This window comes from Neoarius graeffei, chromosome 2, assembly GCF_027579695.1.
Source record: "Neoarius graeffei isolate fNeoGra1 chromosome 2, fNeoGra1.pri, whole genome shotgun sequence".
Classification (NCBI taxonomy): domain Eukaryota; kingdom Metazoa; phylum Chordata; class Actinopteri; order Siluriformes; family Ariidae; genus Neoarius; species Neoarius graeffei.
In genome coordinates this window covers 5229439-5254613 of record NC_083570.1, presented here as the reverse complement: position 1 = coordinate 5254613, position 25175 = coordinate 5229439, and the positions used below count along the sequence as shown (strand labels likewise).

The window sequence follows — 25175 nt, the reverse complement described above, 5'->3', positions numbered from 1 at the left end:
ATATGAGGAACACCGTAAAAAAAAAAACTTTTACAGTATGATTAATTTTACAGCAGTTTTCCTTTTCTTTAAAAATGGTGTACAAAACTGTAAAATTACAGACATTATCTATAAATCAACAATCCATCTGTTTTAAGTATTCTGACAGTAATGATAAACTACATGTCTTTTTTTTTACAGAAAAATACAATATTCATTTTACAGGATCTTTTCAGTTTTCTTAAATTACATACAAATTCATGTAAAATGACAGTAATTATCTGTAATTAAATATGTAGCCTGGTATATTAAAGTTCATGTCCATACTAACAATATTAACACTTCTCTGTAATTTTAAGGTAAATCTTTTTATATTTGCATGTAATTATACATTCAACCTGTAATTAAATATGTAGCTTGTTATATAAAGGTTTAAGTCTATACTAACAATCTAACGTTTTTCTCTGTAATTTTATAGTAAATCTTAGTTTTATGAGTACTTTTACATTCAAACTTTGTAGTTAAATATGTGGCTTTTTATAAAGGTTTATGTCCATACTAACAATATGTTTTTCTCTGTAATAAGGTAAATATTAGTTTTATATATATATTTTTACATTCAAAAACTAATATGTAGCTTTTTATATAAATGTTTACATGCATGTCCATCCTGATGTTTTTCTCTGTAATGTTAAGGTAAATCTTATTCACAATCTTGTTCACTAGTACTTGTCTGGTATGTATAAAAGTGCTGGTGTAGACTTATATACTTTAATATTCAAACTGTAATTCTGGATATAATGCCAATGAATCTGACAAAATAAAGTGAGGAAAGGCAAAGTCAGGAAAAAGGATTGCAATAGTCCAGGCAGGAAGTAACAACAACAATTAGCTTCTTGCTGTTGAATGTTTTATTCAAACATTCATCAATGTATTTACACTTAATGATAAGGGCATCATGAACCCCCAGAGTGCTCTTTTGAATGAAGGGCCTCCAAATTGAAGCTTCAATTTGTGTGTGCCAAATAGGCCTAACACATGAACAAGTCTGATGCACCTTATATCTAACAATAACACGCCAGCTGCAGAGTGAGACAAAGAACAGAAATCTTCAATCTATTGCAAGTAAAAAAAAAAAAAAACAAGAAACAATATATAGAAAAAGGCTGTGCTTACAAAGAGTTTGTCTCAAATGAATTAACACTTCAATAACATTCATCAACTTATTTCAATGCACTGTTCTACTTGGAAACCTTTGGTCCTGGCATTCACATGGACACGTGTTTGTTTGGTGAGGTAGTGATCTCACCCTTTTACTCTGTCCATTCAAAATTGGCAATTTTGGAAATGAGGCTCAGCACCCTTGGGTTGACAGCATTCTGACGTCCCTTTGCTTTTCGCTCCACTTTGGTCCCTTGATCTGGGTTGATTCTGAAGATGCATCTGTTGGAAGAACATTTAACACAAACCATCCAGAGAAAACTAATGTTGGCATTAAAGCCAGTGAAACAGCATCTTTAGATACAAAGTTAATACGTTTTCACAAAGCTACACTATGCAATTTCCAATCATTAGAGGGGGTTGAGAGTAGAAATGCACTGAGACTCCTAACTTGAGCAGTATGTATACGTACCACATGTCTCAGAGCCTGTGAATATTCTCATTCAGCCAGGTCATAGTTATCGCGAGGAAATTTAATTGAATGCAACTGGACTTGGTTATATGTCTTTGAAGACGTTTCACCTATGACTAGTCTAGTCCAGCCTAGTCAGACGAGCATGAACTGACGAAGAGGTGAAACATCTTCAAAAGACATATAACCAAGTCCAGATGCATTAAATTTATCTTCACAAAATGTAAAGTTTGGATGGATGTTTTCATTTAATGATTAATTCTCTTCTCTGCATTGCTGGAGATAAAACCTATGTTAACATTAATAATAGTGGAGCACTCTGCCGCCTCTTATTTTGTTCTATTTTGTTATTCTCATACAGGACAATATTGCATCCTTTAACATTAATTAATTAATGCAGTTTTAAAATTAAGAGGCTGCAGACCATTTATCTCATTCATCTTAATTGCCAGTTAAGTTTCATATTGTGTTTTCATGGAAAAAGGACACCAGTGATTAATTTGGCACAAAATATAGTGGCAACTGAGACTTTTCTATTCTTTCAATTAACTATCTCTTATGAATCAAATCGACACCCAAGTATCATCACAGCATCCATAATAAGCATATCTTCCCAGGCCTACAAATTAACAGTCATTTTTAACAACCTTGATTTTCATCTTTTTCACCATCTTGGTATAAAATTTAAAGCCCTAATGGGCACTTTAGTCTTCCAAATCATGATTCTTTTTCCCCCCATTAAAGTGCACAACAGTCTAAGGTGCATGCTACGCACAAACTGTATACACCAAAAAAAACCCAGCAAAACCCTTGGTAAATATCTGAAAGATGTCATACTTGTTGCTTATAACTGTATACTCAGTGTTTCCCACAGACCAGGTAGCAATTTGTGGTGCTCCACTGTGCCGATGAGGGAATCATGCGCGGTGGTGTCGTGGCGGTCGGTGGAGTCGGTCACTGGGGTGTATGCAAAGTGTTTACAGCGGGCGGTGTTCAAACACACAGTATTTTTCTTCAGAGTCACCTGCTGGGACTATTTTAAAGCTACAAGATGCATTTGAGATTATTCAGTTCAATCTAAATTCTTTTACGTTCTTTAAGAGAAGACCGCTAAAAAATTTTTACCAGAACCCTGCCTGGTTTCATTCCTCGACCCAACTTTACATTACAGGGCAGGACATTAGTTTGCTGGACTTGATGTTGGTGGAAAACCTGTCTTTTAAATTGATGAAAATTACTCACCAAAATTGAAGTTAAAGTTTAGTTTTTACCTTAGTTTTTTGCCTTTTTGGTGGCAATCTTTCAATCATTCTTTAGTTGACATTCAAGGAATAAATTGCAAAAAACAAGCTGGAGGTTTTTATTTTAAATACTGAACTCAACACTTACCTCAACCAATACTAAAATGAAATAAATAGTATAATGTAACAACAACATAATAATAAAATAAAATATCATAATTAGATGTAAGAAACCACTTAAGGTAACACCAAGGCAACTAACAATAATGAAAAAGCATTACCCTAATTGGTGCAAAGCCTGCATGCCCCATCAGAACATTTAATTCTGCGTGGCTTCCTGAAAAAAAACCTCAAGTGCCCTATCGTAAGGGAAGTCATTGGGTTCGGGACCATTTAGGGAGATTCATAAGCAGGCTGCCAAGTGTTCCCCTTGGAGCCTATTCCTGAGGTCTGTTTTAATCTATGGAAAAAAGTACATTTTCTTCATCATCAAAGTACTAAAAATTTCCATTACATCAAAAAAAAAAGAAATTCAGTATTCCTTTGTATATGTGCTTATCCTATTCATAGCTGAGAAACCCAGTGCAGTGATGGTTTATCTACTTCGCCAATAAAGCTAATAAAGATGTTTCTTAAAATATTCAGATTTTATTCTTCAGATAGCATCAACTAGGCATCCCTGCGAGTATAACAACATTTTATTTAGGCTAGTGGGAAATCCTTATTTATTGTGAATGTCAAGCCATTATTAATAGCTTGCATGAATGCTGAAGTGGGATAAACGGGATAATGCAATAAGGCCGGTTCCTCGCGTCAAGCTGCTACTGTATGCATCAAAATTGGTTTATAGTCTGACTCAGGGATGTCAGTTTCATGTAAGCCAAGAAGGCTATGATAAAGCTCATCATGAGCATGACGTAGGCTACCTTTTAAAATAAGGGGTCGGAAGGTGAATCGGGAAGGCTGCATTATTTTTAATTAGCCTAACAGGCCTACTTGCAGTCTGGGTATATGCGAAACGGCAGGCCTGTGTACACGCCTCTCTATCTCTGTGTGTGGGTGTGCGCGCGCGCGTGAATGAGAAGAAAGAGCACTATGAATAAATGGAACGATACGCAACGGAATTTTTTTTTTCAAAATCGCGAGTCTGATTGTGTGGGGATAGGAATCCATTGTGTGGCGCTGCACAACACAATGGTCTATGTATGGGAAACCCTGAAAAATATGTATAAAAATAACTGCACTTCTTAATTCTATTAATTATCTGGCTGCATATGATTTGTTTTTGCAACGCCAATTGAATTATGTTAAAATGAACGTTAAACTGAACTGTAGTTACACAGTCAACCACAGTCACAACTTTGAATGCTCACATTAACTTTCCTGCCGATACCCCATTATTATCCAACTTGCAAAGACCCATTTTAGAATAATGGATGCAAAGGTTGATCAAACCTTAAGGCATCAACACAACCCCAACAAAAAGAACAAACTATGTGTTTACAGCAGTAGTTTTTGACTGCCCTTTTGCATGAACATTTAAAAGTTATCTGGCTACATATGGAACTTTTTCATACAGCCAATTGCCAAAGTCAAGCAGTTTCATTTTAAAGGTGTATTTGTTTGATGCAGAAACATCATTTTGTTCGGGAGTGACTAACAGCTAGACAACAAAAACCTTTTAAAACCCACAAGCTTTCCAATGAAAATCAGATCCTTAACTAATTTAGAAAACCCATGTTGGAAACAGATGGATTTATAAAACGAGTGACTCCATCAACATAATCACAACATGTATACAAAAAACCCAGAGTGGATTCCCAGTGGAGTTACAGCTTTTGTTTCTGTGACTGCCTCTTTGCAGCTATTCCTCGGTTTCTGACCAAGTCCCTTATATTTTGCACTGTTCGTTGTTCTACCAGCTTACAATGACTACATTAGTTTTTGTGGCCAGTTTTCCTTTACTTATGTGATCCCTGAAATACCGCATGACCGCAGCAACCTCAGCCTTAGACCACGGTTTCTTCGGCAGTCTTCTGGACTCATGTTCTTGACCAGTGTCTTGTCCTGCTAAATACAACCCCGATTCCAAAAAAGTTGGGACAAAGCACAAATTGTAAATAAAAACGGAATGCAATGATGTGGAAGTTTCAAAATTCCATATTTTATTCAGAATAGAACATAGATGACATATCAAATGTTTAAACTGAGAAAATGTATCATTTAAAGAGAAAAATTAGGTGATTTTAAATTTCATGACAACAACACATCTCAAAAAAGTTGGGACAAGGCCATGTTTACCACTGTGAGACATCCCCTTTTCTCTTTACAACAGTCTGTAAACGTCTGGGGACTGAGGAGACAAGTTGCTCAAGTTTAGGGATAGGAATGTTAACCCATTCTTGTCTAATGTAGGATTCTAGTTGCTCAACTGTCTTAGGTCTTTTTTGTCGTATCTTCCGTTTTATGATGCGCCAAATGTTTTCTATGGGTGAAAGATCTGGACTGCAGGCTGGCCAGTTCAGTACCCAGACCCTTCTTCTACGCAGCCATGATGCTGTAATTGATGCAGTATGTGGTTTGGCATTGTCATGTTGGAAAATGCAAGGTCTTCCCTGAAAGAGACGTCGTCTGGATGGGAGCATATGTTGCTCTAGAACCTGGATATACCTTTCAGCACTGATGGTGTCTTTCCAGATGTGTAAGCTGCCCATGCCACACGCACTAATGCAACCCCATACCATCAGAGATGCAGGCTTCTGAACTGAGCGCTGATAACAACTTGGGTCGTCCTTCTCCTCTTTAGTCCTAATGACACGGCGTCCCTGATTTCCATAAATAACTTCAAATTTTGATTCGTCTGACCACAGAACAGTTTTCCACTTTGCCACAGTCCATTTTAAATGAGCCTTGGCCCAGAGAAGACGTCTGCGCTTCTGGATCATGTTTAGATACGGCTTCTTCTTTGAACTATAGAGTTTTAGCTGGCGACGGCGGATGGCACGGTGAATTGTGTTCACAGAAAATGTTCTCTGGAAATATTCCTGAGCCCATTTTGTGATTTCCAATACAGAAGCATGCCTGTATGTGATGCAGTGCCGTCTAAGGGCCCGAAGATCACGGGCACCCAGTATGGTTTTCCGGCCTTGACCCTTATGCACAGAGATTCTTCCAGATTCTCTGAATCTTTTGATGATATTATGCACTGTAGATGATGATCTGTTCAAACTCTTTGCAATTTTACACTGTCGAACTCCTTTCTGATATTGCTCCACTATTTGTCGGCGCAGAATTAGGGGGATTGGCGATCCTCTTCCCGTCTTTACTCCTGAGAGCCGCTGCCACTCCAAGATGCTCTTTTTATACCCAGTCATGTTAATGACCTATTGCCAATTGACCTAATGAGTTGCAATTTGGTCCTCCAGCTGTTCCTTTTTTGTACCTTTAACTTTTCCAGCCTCTTATTGCCCCTGTCCCAACTTTTTTGAGATGTGTTGCTGTCATGAAATTTCAAATGAGCCAATATTTGGCATGAAATTTCAAAATGTCTCACTTTCAACATTTGATATGTTGTCTATATTCTATTGTGAATACAATATCAGTTTTTGAGATTTGCAAATTATTGCATTCCGTTTTTATTTACAATTTGTACTTTGTCCCAACTTTTTTGGAATCGGGGTTGTACATAAAGTGAAAAAAAATATCACACAAAACACAATGAGTTGGCCAGTTGGAGCAATCACAACCTTAGTTGAACTAATGCCACAGATTTCTGTTAACTTGTTTCTGTGATTTTTTCAAATTTTCAGTTGATTACTCACTTTATTTGATTTTACACCTACATTTGGCTAAGGGGCTTTGCATGCTCTTGTGACAAGGCTTTCGCAGATAGCTTTTCGCAGACAGTTGTAATTTATCGTTGAGCGGGGAGTAATAGGCGTGCGCAATGTTATTCACCACCACAACGCAAGGGGGCGCGAAGTTGTGAAATCGCTAGGAGTAGTTGGTGGGTGTGGTTAGTGGAGTGTTTATCCTCCGGTTACTTATAATGACTAGAACTGGAGATGTATATAGATGTACATACTTCCTCACATCCTCGATCAACCGCTCTTCATGCTGCTCCATCTTCGCTCGTGTTTTTAAAAATGGCGGTCGTGACAACAAAACAAACCGGGAAAGTAGGGAAGCGGAAGTGCGTGTACAGCAGATGTAGAGTGGACCAATCAGAGCCCTCTTGTCTGCGACGCTGTCTGCGAGGCTTCTGCAGTGGTCACAATTTTTGGGAGTTGCGCGCAGAGCGTCTGCGAAGGGGGGGGGCTTCGCAGACGCCTTCTGCGACGCCATCTGCGAGGACTGGGTTGTCAGCATAAATTGGCCTTAAGTCTTCATATTAGCTGCAGCTGACTTTAAGGTACACAAGTACTGTATATTAAGCACTGTACAAAGCTCTTAAAGTACAGTGAGGATGCTTTCAAAAACAATGCATAGCATGTAGTTTTTAATTCAACACTTAACTCTATACAAGGTGCAGTAAGGATCAGTTCTCCTTAGTACACCTGCACACAGTTTTCAGGTACCTGGAGAAGTTGTACAGTTGTGTCTCTGCATTGTGTCTCGTCATGTAATCCCAGATTGATGATGCTTTATGAATCTGGCTGTATGTTTGGGGCTGCTGTCATACAAGACACCTCACTGGTGGTACTGCATGATGGATAAGAACCTAAACATCTAAAGTGCCAAAATCTTTTTTGACAGTCATCTACTTTATGAATTGGGATCACTTGTTGTACAGATGTGGTGCAGTTTGCTACTGCCTTTTTTTTTTCAAATTAAATTAAAATTTTAGTTTAGGAGGCTGTATTGTGATATGTGTTTTAAGTAGAAGACAATTGGGGCACCCATATATATTCATATCATACACTGTACTGAAACTGCAATATTGTTTTCTAGTCCTATGTTTATTCCACTTTACATTATTTTTATCTTTTATCCATTTTGCAATTTCTAACTGCATTTTGCTTTTAATATTATCTTTTTGTGTCTTCTGTAAAGGTGCTTTACAATCAAACTTGCCTTACCTTCAGACAGAGGGACAGTCTCAGTTACCGTCGATGTAACAGATGACACTGTTCCTGCCAAACACATAATTTGACAAAAGTTTTTTTAATGAGCAAAAAATCATCAACAGAAACACAACTATAAAGTGAGGTAACTTACCAAAATCACTAATGTCATGGACTTGCTCTGTGATAGAGTCTGAGGGAGCATCCACAGGTTCACTAGTCCCACACTCTGATGCTATGAATGCTGTGCCACTGTCATCGGATTCGCCCTCACTGTCCTTGGCATCAGTGTCACTGAATGGAATTTCGTCTAGGAAATGGTATTAATACAATTCACATGAACAGCTTGGCAAAAAACTTAACTTAATAACTTAATATTGGCAATAGTATTTTAGCCCAATCTATGTAGTATACATAATATCGTCCACTTGACGATTGTGATTGACCTGTCATTATGTTGTGTGGACAAGATAGAATTTAATCATTTGTGCACACAGATTAACATCATAAAAATATCAGGACTTCAATGGATCTATAATTTGGGTCATTACAATTGAAATATTAATTTGGATAACAACAACATCAGTAAAATTATTACACAGTATGATGCTGTTAACACAATACAACTGAGAACCATTAAACCATAATGTTGAATTTTTGCCCAATCCTATTATAGGCTTTTATGTTTGTGTTTCTGAGCTGTAGACCTTGGCTTTTATTTGGACCTTTTGTTTGCTTGGAAAAGTTTGGTGATCACTGTTCGAAAGCATCCATGTGCCTCTAAATTAATATTCAGAAAAAACAAATATTCTCAGAAAATATCTGTAAGTGCTAATTTCTGCGCAAACCTTCAATTTCAATCTCATCCAGTGATTTCCCCTGCAGGCTGGAAAGATGTCCTTTCTCCATTGACAAAAGCAGCTTGGAAATCTTGGCCAGCTGCGTTGTGGGAACTGGTAATCTGTAGAAATCGCGGTGAACACGGATGTCGTGACCCAGGAAATCTGCAACCTGGTCAAGTTCGTTATTTTTTAAATTAAGGACTTGTGAGAGTGTGGCCACATGTTTCCGAAGTTGTGTCGACCTCAGGTGCTCTGGGTGCTTTGCCCCACACTGGTTTGCATGAACACGCAAACAGTCTTGTCCTCTGTAATTGGTCACTGATTTGGGTCTTGCAAACAGGAAGACATTTGTCTCACAAACACCGCACTCAGTCCTTTTACTGGTCAGTAGTGAGAGCATCCACCATGCTTGGGGTGAGCAGAACTGCAACCTTTCTTCCCCTTTTTCCCATGATTTCGACACGGCTGAAATAGTTGCAGAGTCTTTGTTCAGTCTTTGACAACCCCATGGCAACATCTTCATGGAGCTTTGTGTTGTCTCTTTCATAAAAACTTCTGAGGCACATTTTTGAAACTTCCCCAGCACGTCTCCGATTGAATGCAATGATTTGAGCAAGTGTAACTTTTGCAAGTTGAGCGTAGTTCTGAGCAGTGGCTTCCTCCTTCAAGTTGCAAAAGGCACTTTCTGCAGATTCCTCGAGGTACCGGTGAAGAATCTGAACATCTTCAGTGAAGGGTAATGTTGATGGCTTGTTGTACTTTGCATCGCTCAGTGTGTTCAAGGCATTGTGAGACACCAACTCAGACCACTTGGAACTGTTCAATTTCTTGAATACATCAGTGGACTTGATCAGTTCTTCATCTTCTGCCATGAGGGCCCGACAATGGATGAGGTCACAGATTTTGTGTAGTGTATGTCCTAATTTCAGTCCAAGGCTTGGTGTTCTGTAGGAATGTTTTTCCTCATCAAAACCTGAAACTTTCTTCACTGCTTGCACAACTCTCTGGAAGTTAGCAGGTTTAACAGCCTCTTCCATGTTATGAACTGAGAATTCTGTGCGCAGACATAGCAACAAACGTCCAAATTCACGGAGCTTCTGTCGCATGTATTCATACTTTGTAGGGTCTTGTCCATGTTTGTTGTACAGTGACTGGGCAAACTGAATAATAGAAAAGTCATTTCGCACAACTGAAGCAACCTCATCCTGTTTCATGGCAGTGAGGAGCTTCCACACTCTACTTGAGATCTGATGACAGGATGCAGACTCTAGAGCAGCAGCCAAACCCAGTACTTTGGTTCTCCCAGGTTCTTTAGTCAAATCTTCATTTTCTGGCTTGCAGGGGCATCTGCGGACATGTCTCCAGAGCTCTTTCCGAAGGTACATCCCTTGGCAGTGTATACAGTGAATAAACCTTCCTCCCACTGCTTTAGCCTTTGGTCTTCTCTTCACTTTCAGTGATCCTGTTCCACCTTGTAAAACTGCAGTGTTATGTTTAAAGTTTCCCTTATTCCTCATTTTCTCTAATAATATTTTACGCTCTTTTGAGCATTCAGGGAGTGTAAAAGCATGTACAATTTCAGCATGTGTAGTGTGTGTTTTCAAGTGGCGGGAAATCTTACTTTGTGGCTTACCACAAATGGAGCAGTAATTTTTATTACTTCTTGTCAGATATGCTGATTCTTGGTTGTTACGCTCTGCTCGATCCTGTGGCTTTTCCTTTGATAACTTTTTGATAGAATTTGATGATTCTGATGTTTCAGCAGCATTGGAAACCATGTGATCTTCAAGAGTTGTGCTGTGCACAACTGAGATGCTTGTATCTGACCCATAAGATGTCCCATCATCTGGTATTACTGGTTTTATGTGAATCAGTTTAGCTTTCATCTGATGAGGCAGAAAGGGGATGCTTGCATCTGAATCTTCATTGTCCTCATTTTCTGACTCAGAGTCTGGTATGTAATCCTCATCAGACACGTTCTGAAGATCATCTGATACTTGATCCAGTTCTGAATGTGATGCGCTGTCCTGATCTGACAGAGGTTCATCCCCAGAACATTTAGAAAGCTGTTGCTCCTGCACATGCACATTTTGCTTACTGTTTAAGCATTTTATTTGTTCTTTTGCTGTTGATGTTTTTCCCCATGCCAATCTTCTGCTGAACCCAGTGGTGGGGAAAGCCCATAAATGCATAATGAATGTCCCTCATTGACTAATCTTATTTTTGCAACAGTTATTAAAAACTAAACATTTAGTTTCAATTCAGAAGGTGTTTAGGCTGAGCTGATGAAATATTTTCAAACATGAACTTGCCTTTAAATCTGAAACACAGGTCTATAGGGCTACAGGAACATTGGCGGTCATCTGTAGTTTTCTAGTGTGGGGGCTTTTAAGCCAAAACTTGGTGCTTTTATTGGCCACAAGCTGAAGGCCTGGCAAGTCAGGGTGTGTAAGAATGTAGGTATGGCACAGCAGGCCACTCCAAAAATCCACCAGAATGCAGGAACATCTACTAAATCCAAAATCTCAACACCCCCCCTTCATTGTCCATCTCCAGCTGGACAACCCACAGACAAAACACCAGAATGCAGGGGGACAAATGAATATCAAACTGAATACAAAATTCCCACTTACTGTGTGGTGTGCGGAAAAATTTTGCCGTCGACCCCCCACCCAAAAAAAAAATCTCACTCCAAGGAATTTTGAAAAGTTGGCAGCCCTGCTTACTACCTTGCTTATGTCCAAAGGTACTGGCCGTGCTGGACTGCGAATTGCAAGGTGGTCAGCATAACTACTTTGCTTTGCATATGATGTAGCTTACCGCCCTGGAAAACAGAATGTGATAGCGGACTGCCTGTCTAGGCTTCCACTGCCTACAACAAAAGAAGGTGAAGTGGAACCGGACATAGTGGCTACTGTCTTTATGGATTCTTTGCATGCCATGTTTTTGCCAGAGTTTACCACTGCATGTGAACCTTGCCCTGAATTGACTCAGTTGCAACAGCAGACACAAAAAGATTGGCTAAAATGCAGAAAGAATGTGACAAATGAACTGGCTTCATACTTTAATGTGCAAGATGAACTGGCCATAGATAATGCACTTGTCATGAGGGGGGTACTGACCGCTTCATTGTGCCTACATCACTGTGTTCCAAAGTGATAGACTTGGCACATGAAGGGCACCGGGGAGTAGTGCGCACTAAGCAGAGACTGCAAGAGCTTTATTGGTGGCCACAAATGGACAAATATGTACCATCTAAGATAGCTTCATATGTGTCATGCCAATAGAATGACAAAACGGTGAAGATTGAACCTGCACCACTTACACCTGTGGAATTGCCAGATGGGCCACGGGAAAAGAAGAAGAACCCTTTATTTGTCACATGGACAGCACACTCAAGCACAATGAAATTTGTCCTCTGCATTTAACCCATCTGAAGCAGTGAACACACACAAGTGAGCAATGAGCACAGATGCATACCCAGAGCAGTGGGCTGCTATGCTACAGCGCCCAGGGAGCAGTTGGGGGTTAGGTGCCTTGCTCAAGGGCACTTCAGCCCAAGTCCATGTTAACCTAACCGCATATCTTTGAACTGTGGGGGAAACTGGAGCATCTGGAGGAAACCCATGCAGAGCATGCAAACTCCACACAGAAAGGACCCTGTCAGCCACTGGGCTTAAACTCAGAACCTTCTTGATGTGAGGCGACAGTGCTAACCACTAGACCACCGTGTCGCCCGGTGGCCATTAACATAACTGGTCCATTTGAGCATGCCACATGGGACTGTCGTTATGCTATCACTTTCACAGACCCTTACAGTAAGGGGCCACAAGTAGTATTTGCTTCTACAGTCATAACAGAGGTGATTATTTGCTTTTTAGCAACAGTGTTCAGTCATGAAGGAAACCCTACCTGCCTGATCTCTGTCAATGGACATTAGTTTACTTCCCATGAATTTGTCAACTTTCTGAGAGAGAGATTAAACATCTGCACTCCAGTGTCTACTACCCAAGAGCAAATGGAGAGATTGAAGGATTCAATAGGGTGCCGAAAGAGTGTCTCCAGACTGCAGAAAGAATGCACAAGCCATGGAAACAAGCAGTGACAGAGTTCTTACAGATTTATCGTGCTACACTGCATGGTACTACTGGAGCTACTCCATTTAAGTTGCTGAGAAATAGGAATATGCACACAAAACTGAACATCTTTCCTGTCTCACACAAAATTACACCACATGAACAAGTCAAAGAGACTGTGAGACAAAATCAACAAAAGAGAAACACTGCTAAAACTAGCCATCCTAATATAAGGAAAAACATAATAAATTTGAGAACATTTAGACTATAATCAAGTGAAATAATCTGCCAGTGCAGTAAGATAATTACACTTGGTAAGACATCTTAGAATAAGTTGGTTGTAATCTAGAACTAGGTTTAATAATCTCAAAATTGGTGTCTTGTTTTCTTCTAATAAGAAATGCTAGATCGTTTCAACTATTTTCAAGATATTTTCACTTGCTAAGATATCATTTTTTGCAGTGAAGGAGTACACAGACAGAAAGAGAGGCGCAAGTGTCCACCTTCTAAATGAATGATACTGTACAAGCCCGGAGAGCTGAACATGTCTACAAAGGATCATCCAGATACACAGAACCTCTGACTCTCATGAAGACAGTCGGACCAAGTGCTAACCTTTTCAGCGATGGTCGGAAATGGAATGCCACAAAGCTGGTGCACTTCCCAAAGGAGGCTCCAGCTTGCACCAGTGAGGACAATGATACTATGCTTGATAGACTCACTGTGCCTGAGAATGTGCAGGCTGAGCAAGAACCAGACACGAGGCACAACCTCTGAGTCAGAAATCCACCACCGTGGTTAACAGACTTTGTAAGGGGAAGATGAACAGGAGCAATATACCGAATACTGATGTTATGTGAAAAAATATATATACATTGATACTGTTCTAAGTTCTGAGTTATAATAACTAATAAACTAATGAGCTCATTTCATGCTATGTATAATTTTAAGTTTCAATATATCACCCATAATGATAGGGTTACTCGACAGAGATTGGTATTACAAGGTTGAAGTGACCAAAGCTAGTTTTAATCACAAACATGTTGAAATTCCCAGCGACCCTGTAGAACAGGATAAAGCGGCTAGAGATAATGAGATGAGATAAGATGTTGAAATTGTCTTTGCTAGTATAAAAACCAGTTGTGGTTAATGAGTTATCCATTCTAATGATAAAGGTTGTAAGTTGATCTTACTGAGTTAAATAACACTTTCACAGACTTACTGAAGTAATTCCTTCAAGAAAGGAGGAAATGTTGTGTCCTGTTAACATTTCTGATCTGCTGAGGGTGCTAGAGTGCACCATGATGTTCATGTGTATGATGTTGTATTGGAGAAGAAGAATAAAGTGGGAAGCACGTAGACTGTAATGTTACTGTCTCTCGGCTATTACTTCTAGGATACCACAGATTTTAAACAGGGGATGTCAACAAGTGATTGTAGTCATGATCTGGTACAAAATCAGGATCCAGGAAAGGCTGAGTCTGCCCTCAAACGGCAACATTATAAAGTGGCAAATGCTTTACTGTCCCAATGTTTTCTGATTTGCGGTTGTGGATACACTGGTCATGATTACATTTTTCAAAAGTATTTGGACTCTTAATATTATTCTGGTCATTCCAGTGAATCCATAGTTAATGTGATGCTCCACCACGTGGGTACTCTGCTCGAGACACCTGTATGAACCTGAAGGGAATCGACTACATACACATCTGCTTTAAATGAATAAAGAAGGCCACTCTTTAGTCATAACATGGCTGCAGAAAGAAGCCGCTCCAGTCACCTGATCAGCAAAACTTGATAAAAGAAGAAGGATTCATGAATGAAAACAGACAACATACAGGCAGCCCTAGAAATACCACCAGCTGATTTGGGCAGCAAAATTGTGATTAAAATGAAGAAAAACAGCCGAGAAACAGCAGCAAGTCTTGATCTCGATGAGGATTAACAGATACAACTAGATGAGATACAATTCAAATCAGGACCATGGAGCATGGGGACAGAGGAAGAGTAATGCAGCAGAAACCATTCATCAGCCTCAAGAAGAAGAAAATAAAGGTGACATCTGCAAAAGAACACACGGAAACACAGCAGCTTCTGGAGAAGCATCTTATTTTCAGATGAATCCAAACTGAACTTGGATGGATGTGGTGGTCGAGTGTTTGTGTGGAGAAAGCCAGGAGAAGAATTCCAATCAAACTGCACTAAGGTACTATAAAGCACGGAGGAGGCTGGGGCTGTTTCTCCTACAGCGCTGTTGGTGAGCTTGTGTTCAGTAACGGCGTCATGAACTTTCAGAAATCTGCAGAGAAATGATTCAACCAACAGAAGTGGATTTTTCAGAAGGATAATGAACCAAAGCAGATGACTGACAGCGATAAACATGTCTCTGCCAACTGTACTGAACACAGTTGCACACAATTATACACAAAATATACAGATAAAAAAGGAAAAGTTTCCTGTAACTTGTTTAAATGATCAATAAAACATCATCTTTTTATCATCTAAACCTTTATCTTTCTGGCTGCTGAGTCATTAATATTATGACGTTCTCTTCTGCATTTCCTGCATAGAAAGTTTCTTCCTGAATTCGTCAAGAAAGAGGAGGGAATGTGTGAATTAGTGAAGGTCAGAAGTGTGTGTTGTGATGGAGAAAACAAAAGAGATGGATTGTGTTTGTGTTCAAACCCTTTAAATGAAGAGAGTTGGACTTCCAGATTTTTCTGAATGATTTTTCCCACTACATTTATTTATTTAACTTTAGTTGAGTCCACTGAATCAACCATTTTCAACGTTCATAAAATGTCATGAAATTAATCCTAATCAGTGCGGTTACATGGGTTATATTTCTGCACTTAAGGGAGATGAAATGGTTAATAGAAGAGTGTTCATGATCTCTCTGTGTTTGTGCTCCTCCTCTCACATTATCTCTCTTTCACAGACACAGGACCAGGAGGTCACGCCTCATTTCAGAGAAAACAAAACTAACCCCTCTCTCTCTCTCTCTCTCTCTCTCTCACTCAGTGTGTGAGTTCAGGAAGATGGCGGAGGCCAGTATTTCAGTAGCTCAGGACCAGTTCATGTGTCCAGTGTGTCTGGATCTCCTGAAGGATCCGGTGACTATCTCCTGTGGTCACAGTTTCTGTAAGGTGTGTATTAATGGCTGCTGGGATCAGGAGGATCAGAAGGGCGTCTACAGCTGTCCTCAGTGCAGAGACACTTTCACTACAAGGCCTGTTCTACGCAGAAACAACATGCTGGCTGAAGTGGTGGAGAAACTGAAGAAGACTGAAGTCCAAGCTGCTTCTCCTGCTCACTGTTACGCTGGACCTGGAGATGTGGAGTGTGATTTCTGCACCGGGAGAAAACACAAAGCCGTCAAGTCCTGTCTGAAGTGTGTGGCCTCTTACTGTGAAACTCATCTGAAACCTCATCTTGAAGTTCCTGCTTTGAAAAAACACACATTAATTGAAGCCTCAGCTAAACTCCAAGAGAAGATCTGCTCTGAACATCACAAGCTGATTGAGATCTACTGTCGTACTGATCAAGCCTGCATCTGTTATTTGTGTACGATGGATCATCACAAAGGTCACGACACCATCACAGCCGCAGCAGAAAGAGCTGAGAAACAGGTGAGAACTAGAAATCTTTCCAGAATTAAATCATCTTCATTAGAGTTTTGCATCTAGAAACAGGTGCTTTAGTCAGTGATATGATTTGAACTTTAAGTTCAATGTATCTATCAATCAGAAGGATTCTGTAAAAGCTGATTAAAATTGTCTGTGTTCTGGTGAACAGAGTGTTAAATTTGTCTTCAGTGATGGTCGTAATCTGGTTCGACCAGTTAGTGAAAGTTTCTCTCTCTCTCACTCACACAGTACATAACATTCACAGCTTTAAGAAACATGAATGTACTTTGAACTGACATTAATATGGAACCAGTTCGCTCGTACTGTATAAAAAGCTGAATGTATTTTATTTGTCCTCAGAGTGAGTTAAAGGAGGAGCAGATGAAATCCCAGCAGAGAATCCAGGAGAAGCAGAAGAAGGTGCAGGAGCTGAAACAGGCTGTGAACACTATAAAGGTGAGCAGTGAGCAGAGACAGAGCTGCTCCTAGAAACACACACAACATGGACAACGAGTCATTTACAGTCCCAGTAAGAGAGGGAATGATAGATGAGCTTTAAATCTTGTGTGTGTGTGTGTGTGTGTGTCCTAACAGCTCAGTGCACAGACAGCAGTGGAGGACAGTGAGAGGATCTTTACTGAGCTGATCAGCTCCATGGAGAAAAAGCGCTGGGAGGTGACGGAGCTGATCAGAGATCAGGAGAAGGCTGAACTGAGTCGAGCTGAACGACTCCTGGAGCAACTGGAGCAGGAGATTGCTGATCTTCAGAGGAGAGTCACTGAGCTGGAGCAGCTTTCACACACACACGATCACATCCATTTCCTCCAGGTAACACTCACTGTCTGATCTACAGAGCCAGCTGTTCCTCACACACTCTCTAAAACACCTCTCATTAAGGGAACAATAAATGTCCCTGTCTGACATCACAAGTGGGTTTTACATTTCATTTGCTTTCTGTAGGTTTTAGCTTCCAGACGTCGGTCTCCTCAGTGGAACAGAGCATCATTTCACACATCCAGCATCACTGTCCATCAACATCTCTCATTTGATGGAGTGAGGAATTCTCTCTCAGATCTGAAAAAGAGACTCAAAAAACTCTGTGAGGAGGAATTCAACAAAATCCCTCCACATGGTAAGAGGAGCTGTTCCTGCTGGAGAAACACAGTGATGTGTTATTTCTTAGCGATGCTCCTGCTTTCTTTTCTGCAGACACTTTATTCACCCGACACTTTGAACTAAAACACTGATTCAAAATGAATAAACTGACTGGATCACTTTAAACTCTTTCCATCTTTTACACAAACTCATGTTTCCATTTTTCTCTCCACAGCTGCAGCAGTTCAGACCATTTCAGTACCAGAACCACAGAGCAGAGAAGAGTTTCTGAAATGTACATCTAACACACACACACACACACACACTTCACGTAAATATATTGTGTGAATTAAACCCAACATGTTCACACTGTTCAGTTTGTTTTTCTCTTTTATTTTAGATTTCTGTTATCTGACTCTGGATCCCAACACGGCACATCGTTACCTCATTCTGTCTGAGAAGAACAGAGCGGTGAGAGGCAGTGGGAGAGAGCAGCATTACTCTGATCATCCAGAGAGATTTGATTCCTGGCCTCAGGTGTTATGTAAGGAGAGTGTGTGTGGACGCTGTTACTGGGAGGTGGAGTGGAGCGGTGATGGTGTGTCCATATCAGTCTCATATAAAGACATCAGCAGGAAAGGACAGGGTGGTGAATGTGAGTTTGGATTCAACAATCAGTCCTGGAGTCTGTGGTGTTCTTCTTCTTCTTCTTCTCTCTCTTTCTATCACAACAACATTATGACAGTTCTCAGAGTTCCATCAGCCTCCAGAATAGGAGTGTATGTGGATCACAGTGCAGTCCTTCTACAGCGTCTCTGACACGATGAAGCTCCTCCACAGAGTCCACACCACGTTCACTCAGACTCTATACGCTGGGTTTGGGGTCTACTTGTTTTATGGTTCTGTGAGATTGTGTGATCCAGAATAAAAGTGTGTAGTGTTTTCTGTAAAATTCCTGCACATTGCCACGTTGTTGCTCAGTCGTCTGTTTCACTAGAACACAGTCCAGCTGCACAAAAACACTCATTTTAATATTTAAATTAAAACAGATGAATAATTTAAAATAATTAAAAAGGAAATGTTAAAAATTAACTGTCAGACAAGAAACTCGTCAAATTTAAAAAGAAAATGATCTCATGACCTTCGCATTATAAAGTTGTGTTTGTTTCATATTAAGCAGCGTCTCATTAAATAACTAATAAACAGTAATAAAGCCAGAACAGAACAACATTTTAAACCTGTTCAGGTCACACTATATAAAAATAAAACATCACTTTTGGAATGAATTTGATTTTTCTGCTTGTGTTCTAAGATGTAAAATCCACATTCACTTTTTCAAATCTGAAGTTGTTTCTAAACCCTGAGATTTGATTGTAAAACATTGAACAATATTTAAACTCCATTAGAACATCCAGTACATGATCGGTTCAGGCTGCCGATGTCGTGTTCATCCCATATTCAGCCTGGATGATGATTGGCCCGCAGATAGAACCTTATAAATCCAGGTTTATCTGTGAGTTTGGGATTTTTATTCAAATATTACAATCAAAGCTTTGCAGAATAAAAGTTAAGAGCACAGGAGAATAAAGTTTCCCCCAGTGATGAAGTTTCCGTGCTGAACTCATTTTCAGACAGAAGCTTTTAATACTGAGGTCGGGATGTCAGCAAGCCGCTGTATTGATACGCAACGGGGTTTTTCTCCACTTTGGATGGATATTTTTAGATTATTTAATCTGTGGGAAATAACTACAGTGTCTTAAATATGTGTTGGTGAAAATCACTGTAAACCTACAACTGACATTTTTTGGATGTCAGCAAGCTGCTGTAAAGTGTCTTGCAAAAGTATTCATCCCCCTTGGTGTTTTTCCTGTTTTGTCGCGTTACAAGCTGGAATTAAAATGGATTTTTGGAGGGTTAGCACCATTTGATTTACACAACATGCCGACGACGTTAAAGGTGAAAATTGTTGTTTTATTGTGACACAAACAATAATTAAGATTAAAAAAACAGACATCTGGAGTGTGCATAGGTATTCACCCCCTTTCCTATGAACCCCTAAATAAGAGCTGCTCCAACCAATTCACTTCATAAGTCACATAATTAGTTGATTAAGATCCACCTGTGTGCAATCAAAGTTTCACATGATCTGTCACATGATGTCTGTGTAAATAAATCAACCTGTTCTGGAAGGACCCTGACTCTGCAACACGACTAAACAAACAACATGAAAACCAAGGAGCCTCCAAACAGGTCAGATACAAAGTTGTGGAGAAGTATAGATCAGGGTTGGGTCATAAAAAATATCCCAAACTTTGAATATCTCACGGCACACCATTAAATCCATTATTGCAAAATGGAAAGAATATGGCACCACTACAAACCTGACAAGAGAAGGCCCCGCCCACCAAAACTCACAGACCAGGCAAGGAGGGCTTTAATCCGAGATGCAACAAAAACACCAAAGATAACACCAAAGGATCTGCAAAGATCCACAGTGGAGATGGGAGTATCTGTCCATAAGACCACTTTAAGCCGTACACTCCACAGAGTGGGCGGGGCTTTATGGAATAGTGGCCAGAAAAAAAAGCCATTACTTACAGAAAAAAATCATCATAAAAACATGTTTGGAGTTTGCCCAACAGCATGTGGCAGACTCCCCAAACACATGGAAGAACATTCTCTGGTCAGATGAGACTAAAATTGATCTTTATGGCCATCATGGGAAATGCCATGTGTGGCACAAACCCATCACCCTGAGAACACCATTCCTACAGTGAAGCATGGTGGTGGCAGCATCATACTGTGGGGATATTTTTCATCTGCAGGGACAGGAAGCTGGTCAGAACTGAAGGAAAGATGGATGGCAGTAAATACAGGGCAATTCTGGACGAAAACCTGTTTGAGTCAGCCAGAGGTTTGAGACTGAGATGAAGGTTCACATTCCAGCAGGACAATAATCCTAAACATTCTGCGAAAGCTACACTGGAGTGGTTTAAAGGGAAACATTTAAATGTCTTGGAATGGCTTGAACAAAGCTCAGACCTCAAACCAATTGAGAATCTGTGGCATAACTTGAAGATTGCTGTACACCAACGCAACCCATCTAACTTGAAGGAGTGTGAGCAGTTTTGCCTTGATGAATGGGCAAAAATCCCAGTGGCTTGATGTGCTAAGCTAACAGGGACATACCCCAAGAGACTTGCAGCTGTAATTGCAGCAAAAGGTGGCTCTACAAACTATTGACTTTGGGGGGGTGAATACCTATGCACACTCCAGATTTCTGTTTTTTCACCTTAATTATTGTTTGTGGCACAATAAAACAACAATTTTCACCTTTAAAGTGGTTGGCATGTTGTGTAAATCAAATGGTTATAACCCCCCCAAAATTAATTTTAATTCCAGCTTGTAATGCGAGAAAACAGGACAAACACCAAGGGAGATGAATACTTTTGCAAGACACTTTATTATGGTGCAAGGAATTGATCCAGAAGGTGGCAGCAATGCAATAATAAGGATGCTGGCAGGCGGCACGGTGGCGTAGTGGTTAGTGCTGTCGCCTCACAGCAAGAAGGTCCGGGATTGAGCCCCGTGGCCGGCGAGGGCCTTTCTGTGCAGAGTTTGCATGTTCTCCCCGTCTCCGCGTGGGTTTCCTCCGGGTGCTCCGGTTTCCCCCACAGTCCAAAGACATGCAGGTAAGGTTAACTGGTGACTCTAAATTGACCGTAGGTGTGAATGTGAGTGTGAATGGTTGTCTGTGTCTATGTGTCAGCCCTGTGATGACCTGGCGACTTGTCCAGGGTGTACCCCGCCTTTCGCCCGTAGTCAGCTGGGATAGGCTCCAGCTTGCCTGCGACCCTGTAGAAGGATAAAGTGGCTAGAGATAATGAGATGAGATGAGATGAGATGAGATGAGATGAGATGAGATGAGATGAGATGAGATGAGATGAGATGAGATGAGATGACAGGTTACTGGGGTTTTGGACTGGTTCATTGTTTTCTATTTCTCCAGGTGACCTGGCGACTTGTCCAGGGTGTACCCCGCCTTTTGCCCGTAGTCAGCTGGGATAGGCTCCAGCTTGTCTGCCACCCTGTCGAACAGGATAAAGCGGCTAGAGATGATGAGATGAGATTTCTCCAGGCTGGGACAGTGACATGTCCTCCATTCTCTTGCTGGTCCACCTTCTACCACCTTCGAGTCAAGGGCGCAAAAGACCAGGGAAGATTTCGGCTCGACAAGCCTGTGATTGCCTAGTGAAATTCATCAAGGTGAAGCTATAGCACAGACTAAACACTTCTTAAGTGTAATGATGCTTAAGTCCTTCAAATTGCTCATTCTTGTCCTGTCTACTTATTATGCAATTGTGTAAAATCAGTGGAATAGTGGATATAAGAGCTATTACAACCAATATTTCCACATTTCCAAAGCAGTAGATGCATTACCTATTCAGTTCCAAAACAAACCATTAAGAAATTTGATCAAGTCCTGGTGAAAGAATTCAGTTGAACTACTGTGGAATCCAAATTGCTCATTCTGGGCTGAATTGCCTGTGCCACAAGTTTGGGTTGGGTTCATGTAATGTAGGTGCACAGTAATTATCAAAAACAGTGATTGTGCGATCAAATTTTGGTTAATTAATCTACAGTGAGTTAAATCTGACATTTTCTTCAGTTTATACTGTAAACACAGAGATTGAAGAGAATGTTCACACTGCTATTTTTTGAACAGGGTACTCTGAGATTTGCTTCATGTAAAAAAAAAAGGATTTGATTTGTAATGTGTAATGCTTCCACTGGAGATGTTTGTACTAGCTTTTATTTCTAATTCATTCACCTTATTTAAAGTTTGTTATGTGGAAATCCTCACTCCTTATTCAGGTTGCCTGCTGACATTAGGTCACATTTGTGTTTTTTTCTTTCACAGACTGGTATCAGCATACAGGGGCATTTGGAGGGCATCACACAGAGTGTTATAAACTCATCAACGAACATGTGTGGAAGGGATTTGTTATGGAGCAGTAAGGTGGTACAGATGGGTGACAAATTAAAACCAAAATGAAGTGTCTTAGTCGTGACGCCACCACGAGTCTCCAGAATATCTTCAGTGCTCCTTGCCAAGTCTGTGGAAGTGTATTGGAGGGATGAACTTTCCTCCACGTTATTCCCTCATTTATATACAACCTTTATTTAATCAGGTCATTTAACTGAGATCAAGATTTATTTTGTAAGAGAGACCCGAGTACAGCAGAGAGACCTCAGGGAGGAGAATCTGAAAAACTAAAGCCTTTTGGAGGATTTGTGCCTGTACTTTGTCGCCCCCCCCCCCCCCCCCACACACACACACACACTCACATACACACACACACTTTTCAAATCAAAACTCTACCCCAACATTCAAATCAAAACTCCCCCCCCACACACTTTTCAAATCAAAACTCCCCCCAGCCAATTAACTTCAAATTCCGTATTTAATTAGCTGTGTGTATATACAGAGCGATTCTGCATCTATTTAGAATGCAGACACTGTTGAGCCTCTGTGCTGTTGGAGTGAAGGTTAATCAAAAGAAAGTTGATTCCTTTTACGTTTGTATTGGGTGTGTTGTTCTGACTACAATCAGAAAAGAGTGTTGAAGTCCTCCTGAGTTAGTTTTGACAAGTTTGGAGAAGGTGAGTTGTGTTTTAATAGTCGTTTTCTTTTTGTATTATGAACAAAGGAAAAGTGCCGACCTACTGCTCAGGCCAGAGGACTAAAAGCGAACTTAAAGATGCTTCATTTTAACATATAAAAGCTGTACCTTGGGAAGTAAAATGTATCGTATGATATTTTGCAGTTTACGAAAATATTTCAGCGTGAAAGTCGAGGTGACCACAGCGGTGAACTTCATCACCGGATTACTGAGAGGAAGAGGACCTCTGTCCGAAAAACAGCTCCAACACTTCAGCCGTTCTCTGGAAGAGGCGTTAGGAGGTGAGATTAAACACCACATTACACACCTGTGACTTCTGACAAAAGGATCCACATCATATTTAGTCTTTATTCGATCTTCTTATTTTTCATTTTCACTGAAATGGACAAATACCTTTACAATTATACCGACTCCTTGCTGTGGTCTGAGAAAAAGGGAAAGCTTATTAGTGTGGCATTCAGTTAAAGTCAGTGATGTATAAAGACCTAGATTTAATGGCGGACAGATTTTTATCTCGGGAGCATTAACACTGCCCAGAAATGCTGCCTTTCTCGAGAGCCTCATCCCAAGTGAATGATAGTCATGATATTCTAATAACAAATCTATTCTTAAAACAATCTGCGAGTTGAACAGAGTTTTTAAAAGTCTGTTTTCTTTGATTCCAGAGCATTATGAGCACCACTGGTTCCCTGACGCACCGTTCAGAGGTTCGGGATATCGATGCCTCAGAATCAATCGCAGGATGGAGCCGCTAGTAGGGAAGGCTGCTTACACCAGTGGTCTCAGCATGGAGCAGGTTCGCGCCCTCTTACCGTGTGAGCTGACAGTGTGGGTCGACCCCTACGAAGTGTCCTACCGGATCGGGGAGAACGGGTCCATAGGTGTGCTGTAGGAGTCCACACCACTGCCGCTGGAGACTCATCTCAACTCTGTGATGACCGTCTCCAGCTAATCTCTCAGCACATCTGGCCCACATCTGTTTGACATGATTTTAATGACTGGTCTCGCTGCACGTATATATCCAATTTATTGGATATATTTTGGTTAAGTTCCTTATTTTAACGCCTGTAAATTAATTTTTTCATTTGTAAATATTTTGATTTATTATTTTATTACTTGTAAATATTTTGATAATTGTATTTGTAAATATTAAGATTTTTATTATTCTTAAATATTTAGATGATGTTATTTTTAGTAAATATTTTTATTAAAGATGATTAAATAAATATATTTTGATTAAAGATGATGCTTCAGTTTTTTTCATAGTGTTTGTTTTACATTTGCATGATGCGTAATACAGTTTATAAATACAGTAAGTGCACATTTTCGGTGTAACTGTAGCCCATTTGTTGTTGTATAATTTCTGACCCCTCTCTACCGCATCCATCAGTGGAAAGGGTCCATCAGAGGGCCACACTGATCCACTCCTACCAGTGACAGATCCACTGCCTTATCAGTGTTGCTGCTATGAGAATGGTCACCCAGCCAAACAAGTTAACAAGCAGATTATTAAACTACAGACACTTAAATTACTCGCACAAACGTCAGTAGCCCTTCAAACGCCCAAATGTGATGTGCATACAGTTTGAAAGGGCGAACTGTTCGACCATAACCGCCTCAACAACTGTTCAAGCTGCCTCACTGTCCGCCTCCTCTGTTCTCACTGGCCGCGCGCGAGCAGAGCAGCAATGGACAGAGAAGCGGCAGCTCAGCGCGCGCAGCCACCCCGGATTACAGGAACACCGGGAGATTGCTGTGGAGTTTTTGTACCGCCGTTGTTTTAAACTTCTAACAGGACTGGATTATTATTATTATTATTATTATTATTATTATTATTATAAAAGGGCAACATTTAATTCGAGGCAAAAAGGGCAGGGGCTCAAGCACCCCTAAAGCCCTGTGTGTGCACGTGCCTGGTTGTGTGTTATTTACTAAT

At 40.4% G+C, this 25175-nt stretch overlaps 3 protein-coding genes across 3 annotated transcripts in view; 2 read left to right on the top strand and 1 right to left on the bottom strand.

The window, feature by feature from the left end:
- Nucleotides 1–4490: 4490 nt before the first annotated feature.
- LOC132878104 (uncharacterized) lies at nucleotides 4491–9600 on the bottom strand. Its single transcript, XM_060913641.1, has 4 exons — nucleotides 8765–9600; nucleotides 8071–8226; nucleotides 7932–7985; nucleotides 4491–4920 (listed from the first exon to the last, which is right to left on the bottom strand). Exons 1-4 carry the CDS (start codon nucleotides 9303–9305, stop codon nucleotides 4769–4771), a joined length of 903 nt encoding a protein of 300 aa, XP_060769624.1. The 5' UTR covers nucleotides 9306–9600; the 3' UTR covers nucleotides 4491–4768.
- Nucleotides 9601–15872: 6272 nt separating this feature from the next.
- LOC132879196 (tripartite motif-containing protein 16-like) overlaps nucleotides 15873–25175 on the top strand; it is a 45067-nt gene continuing 35764 nt past the window's right edge. The window contains exons 1-4 of the mRNA XM_060913711.1: nucleotides 15873–16463; nucleotides 16821–16916; nucleotides 17055–17288; nucleotides 17421–17592. Of these exons, the coding sequence (XP_060769694.1) occupies nucleotides 15873–16463; nucleotides 16821–16916; nucleotides 17055–17288; nucleotides 17421–17592 (1093 nt within the window). The remainder of the gene's footprint in view (nucleotides 16464–16820; nucleotides 16917–17054; nucleotides 17289–17420; nucleotides 17593–25175) is intronic.
- On the top strand, nucleotides 22867–24301 carry LOC132878731 (protein BTG1-like). The gene is made up of 2 exons (XM_060913684.1): nucleotides 22867–23520; nucleotides 23905–24301. The coding sequence occupies exons 1-2, from the start codon at nucleotides 23361–23363 to the stop codon at nucleotides 24129–24131; spliced, it is 387 nt and encodes a 128-aa protein (XP_060769667.1). The 5' UTR covers nucleotides 22867–23360; the 3' UTR covers nucleotides 24132–24301.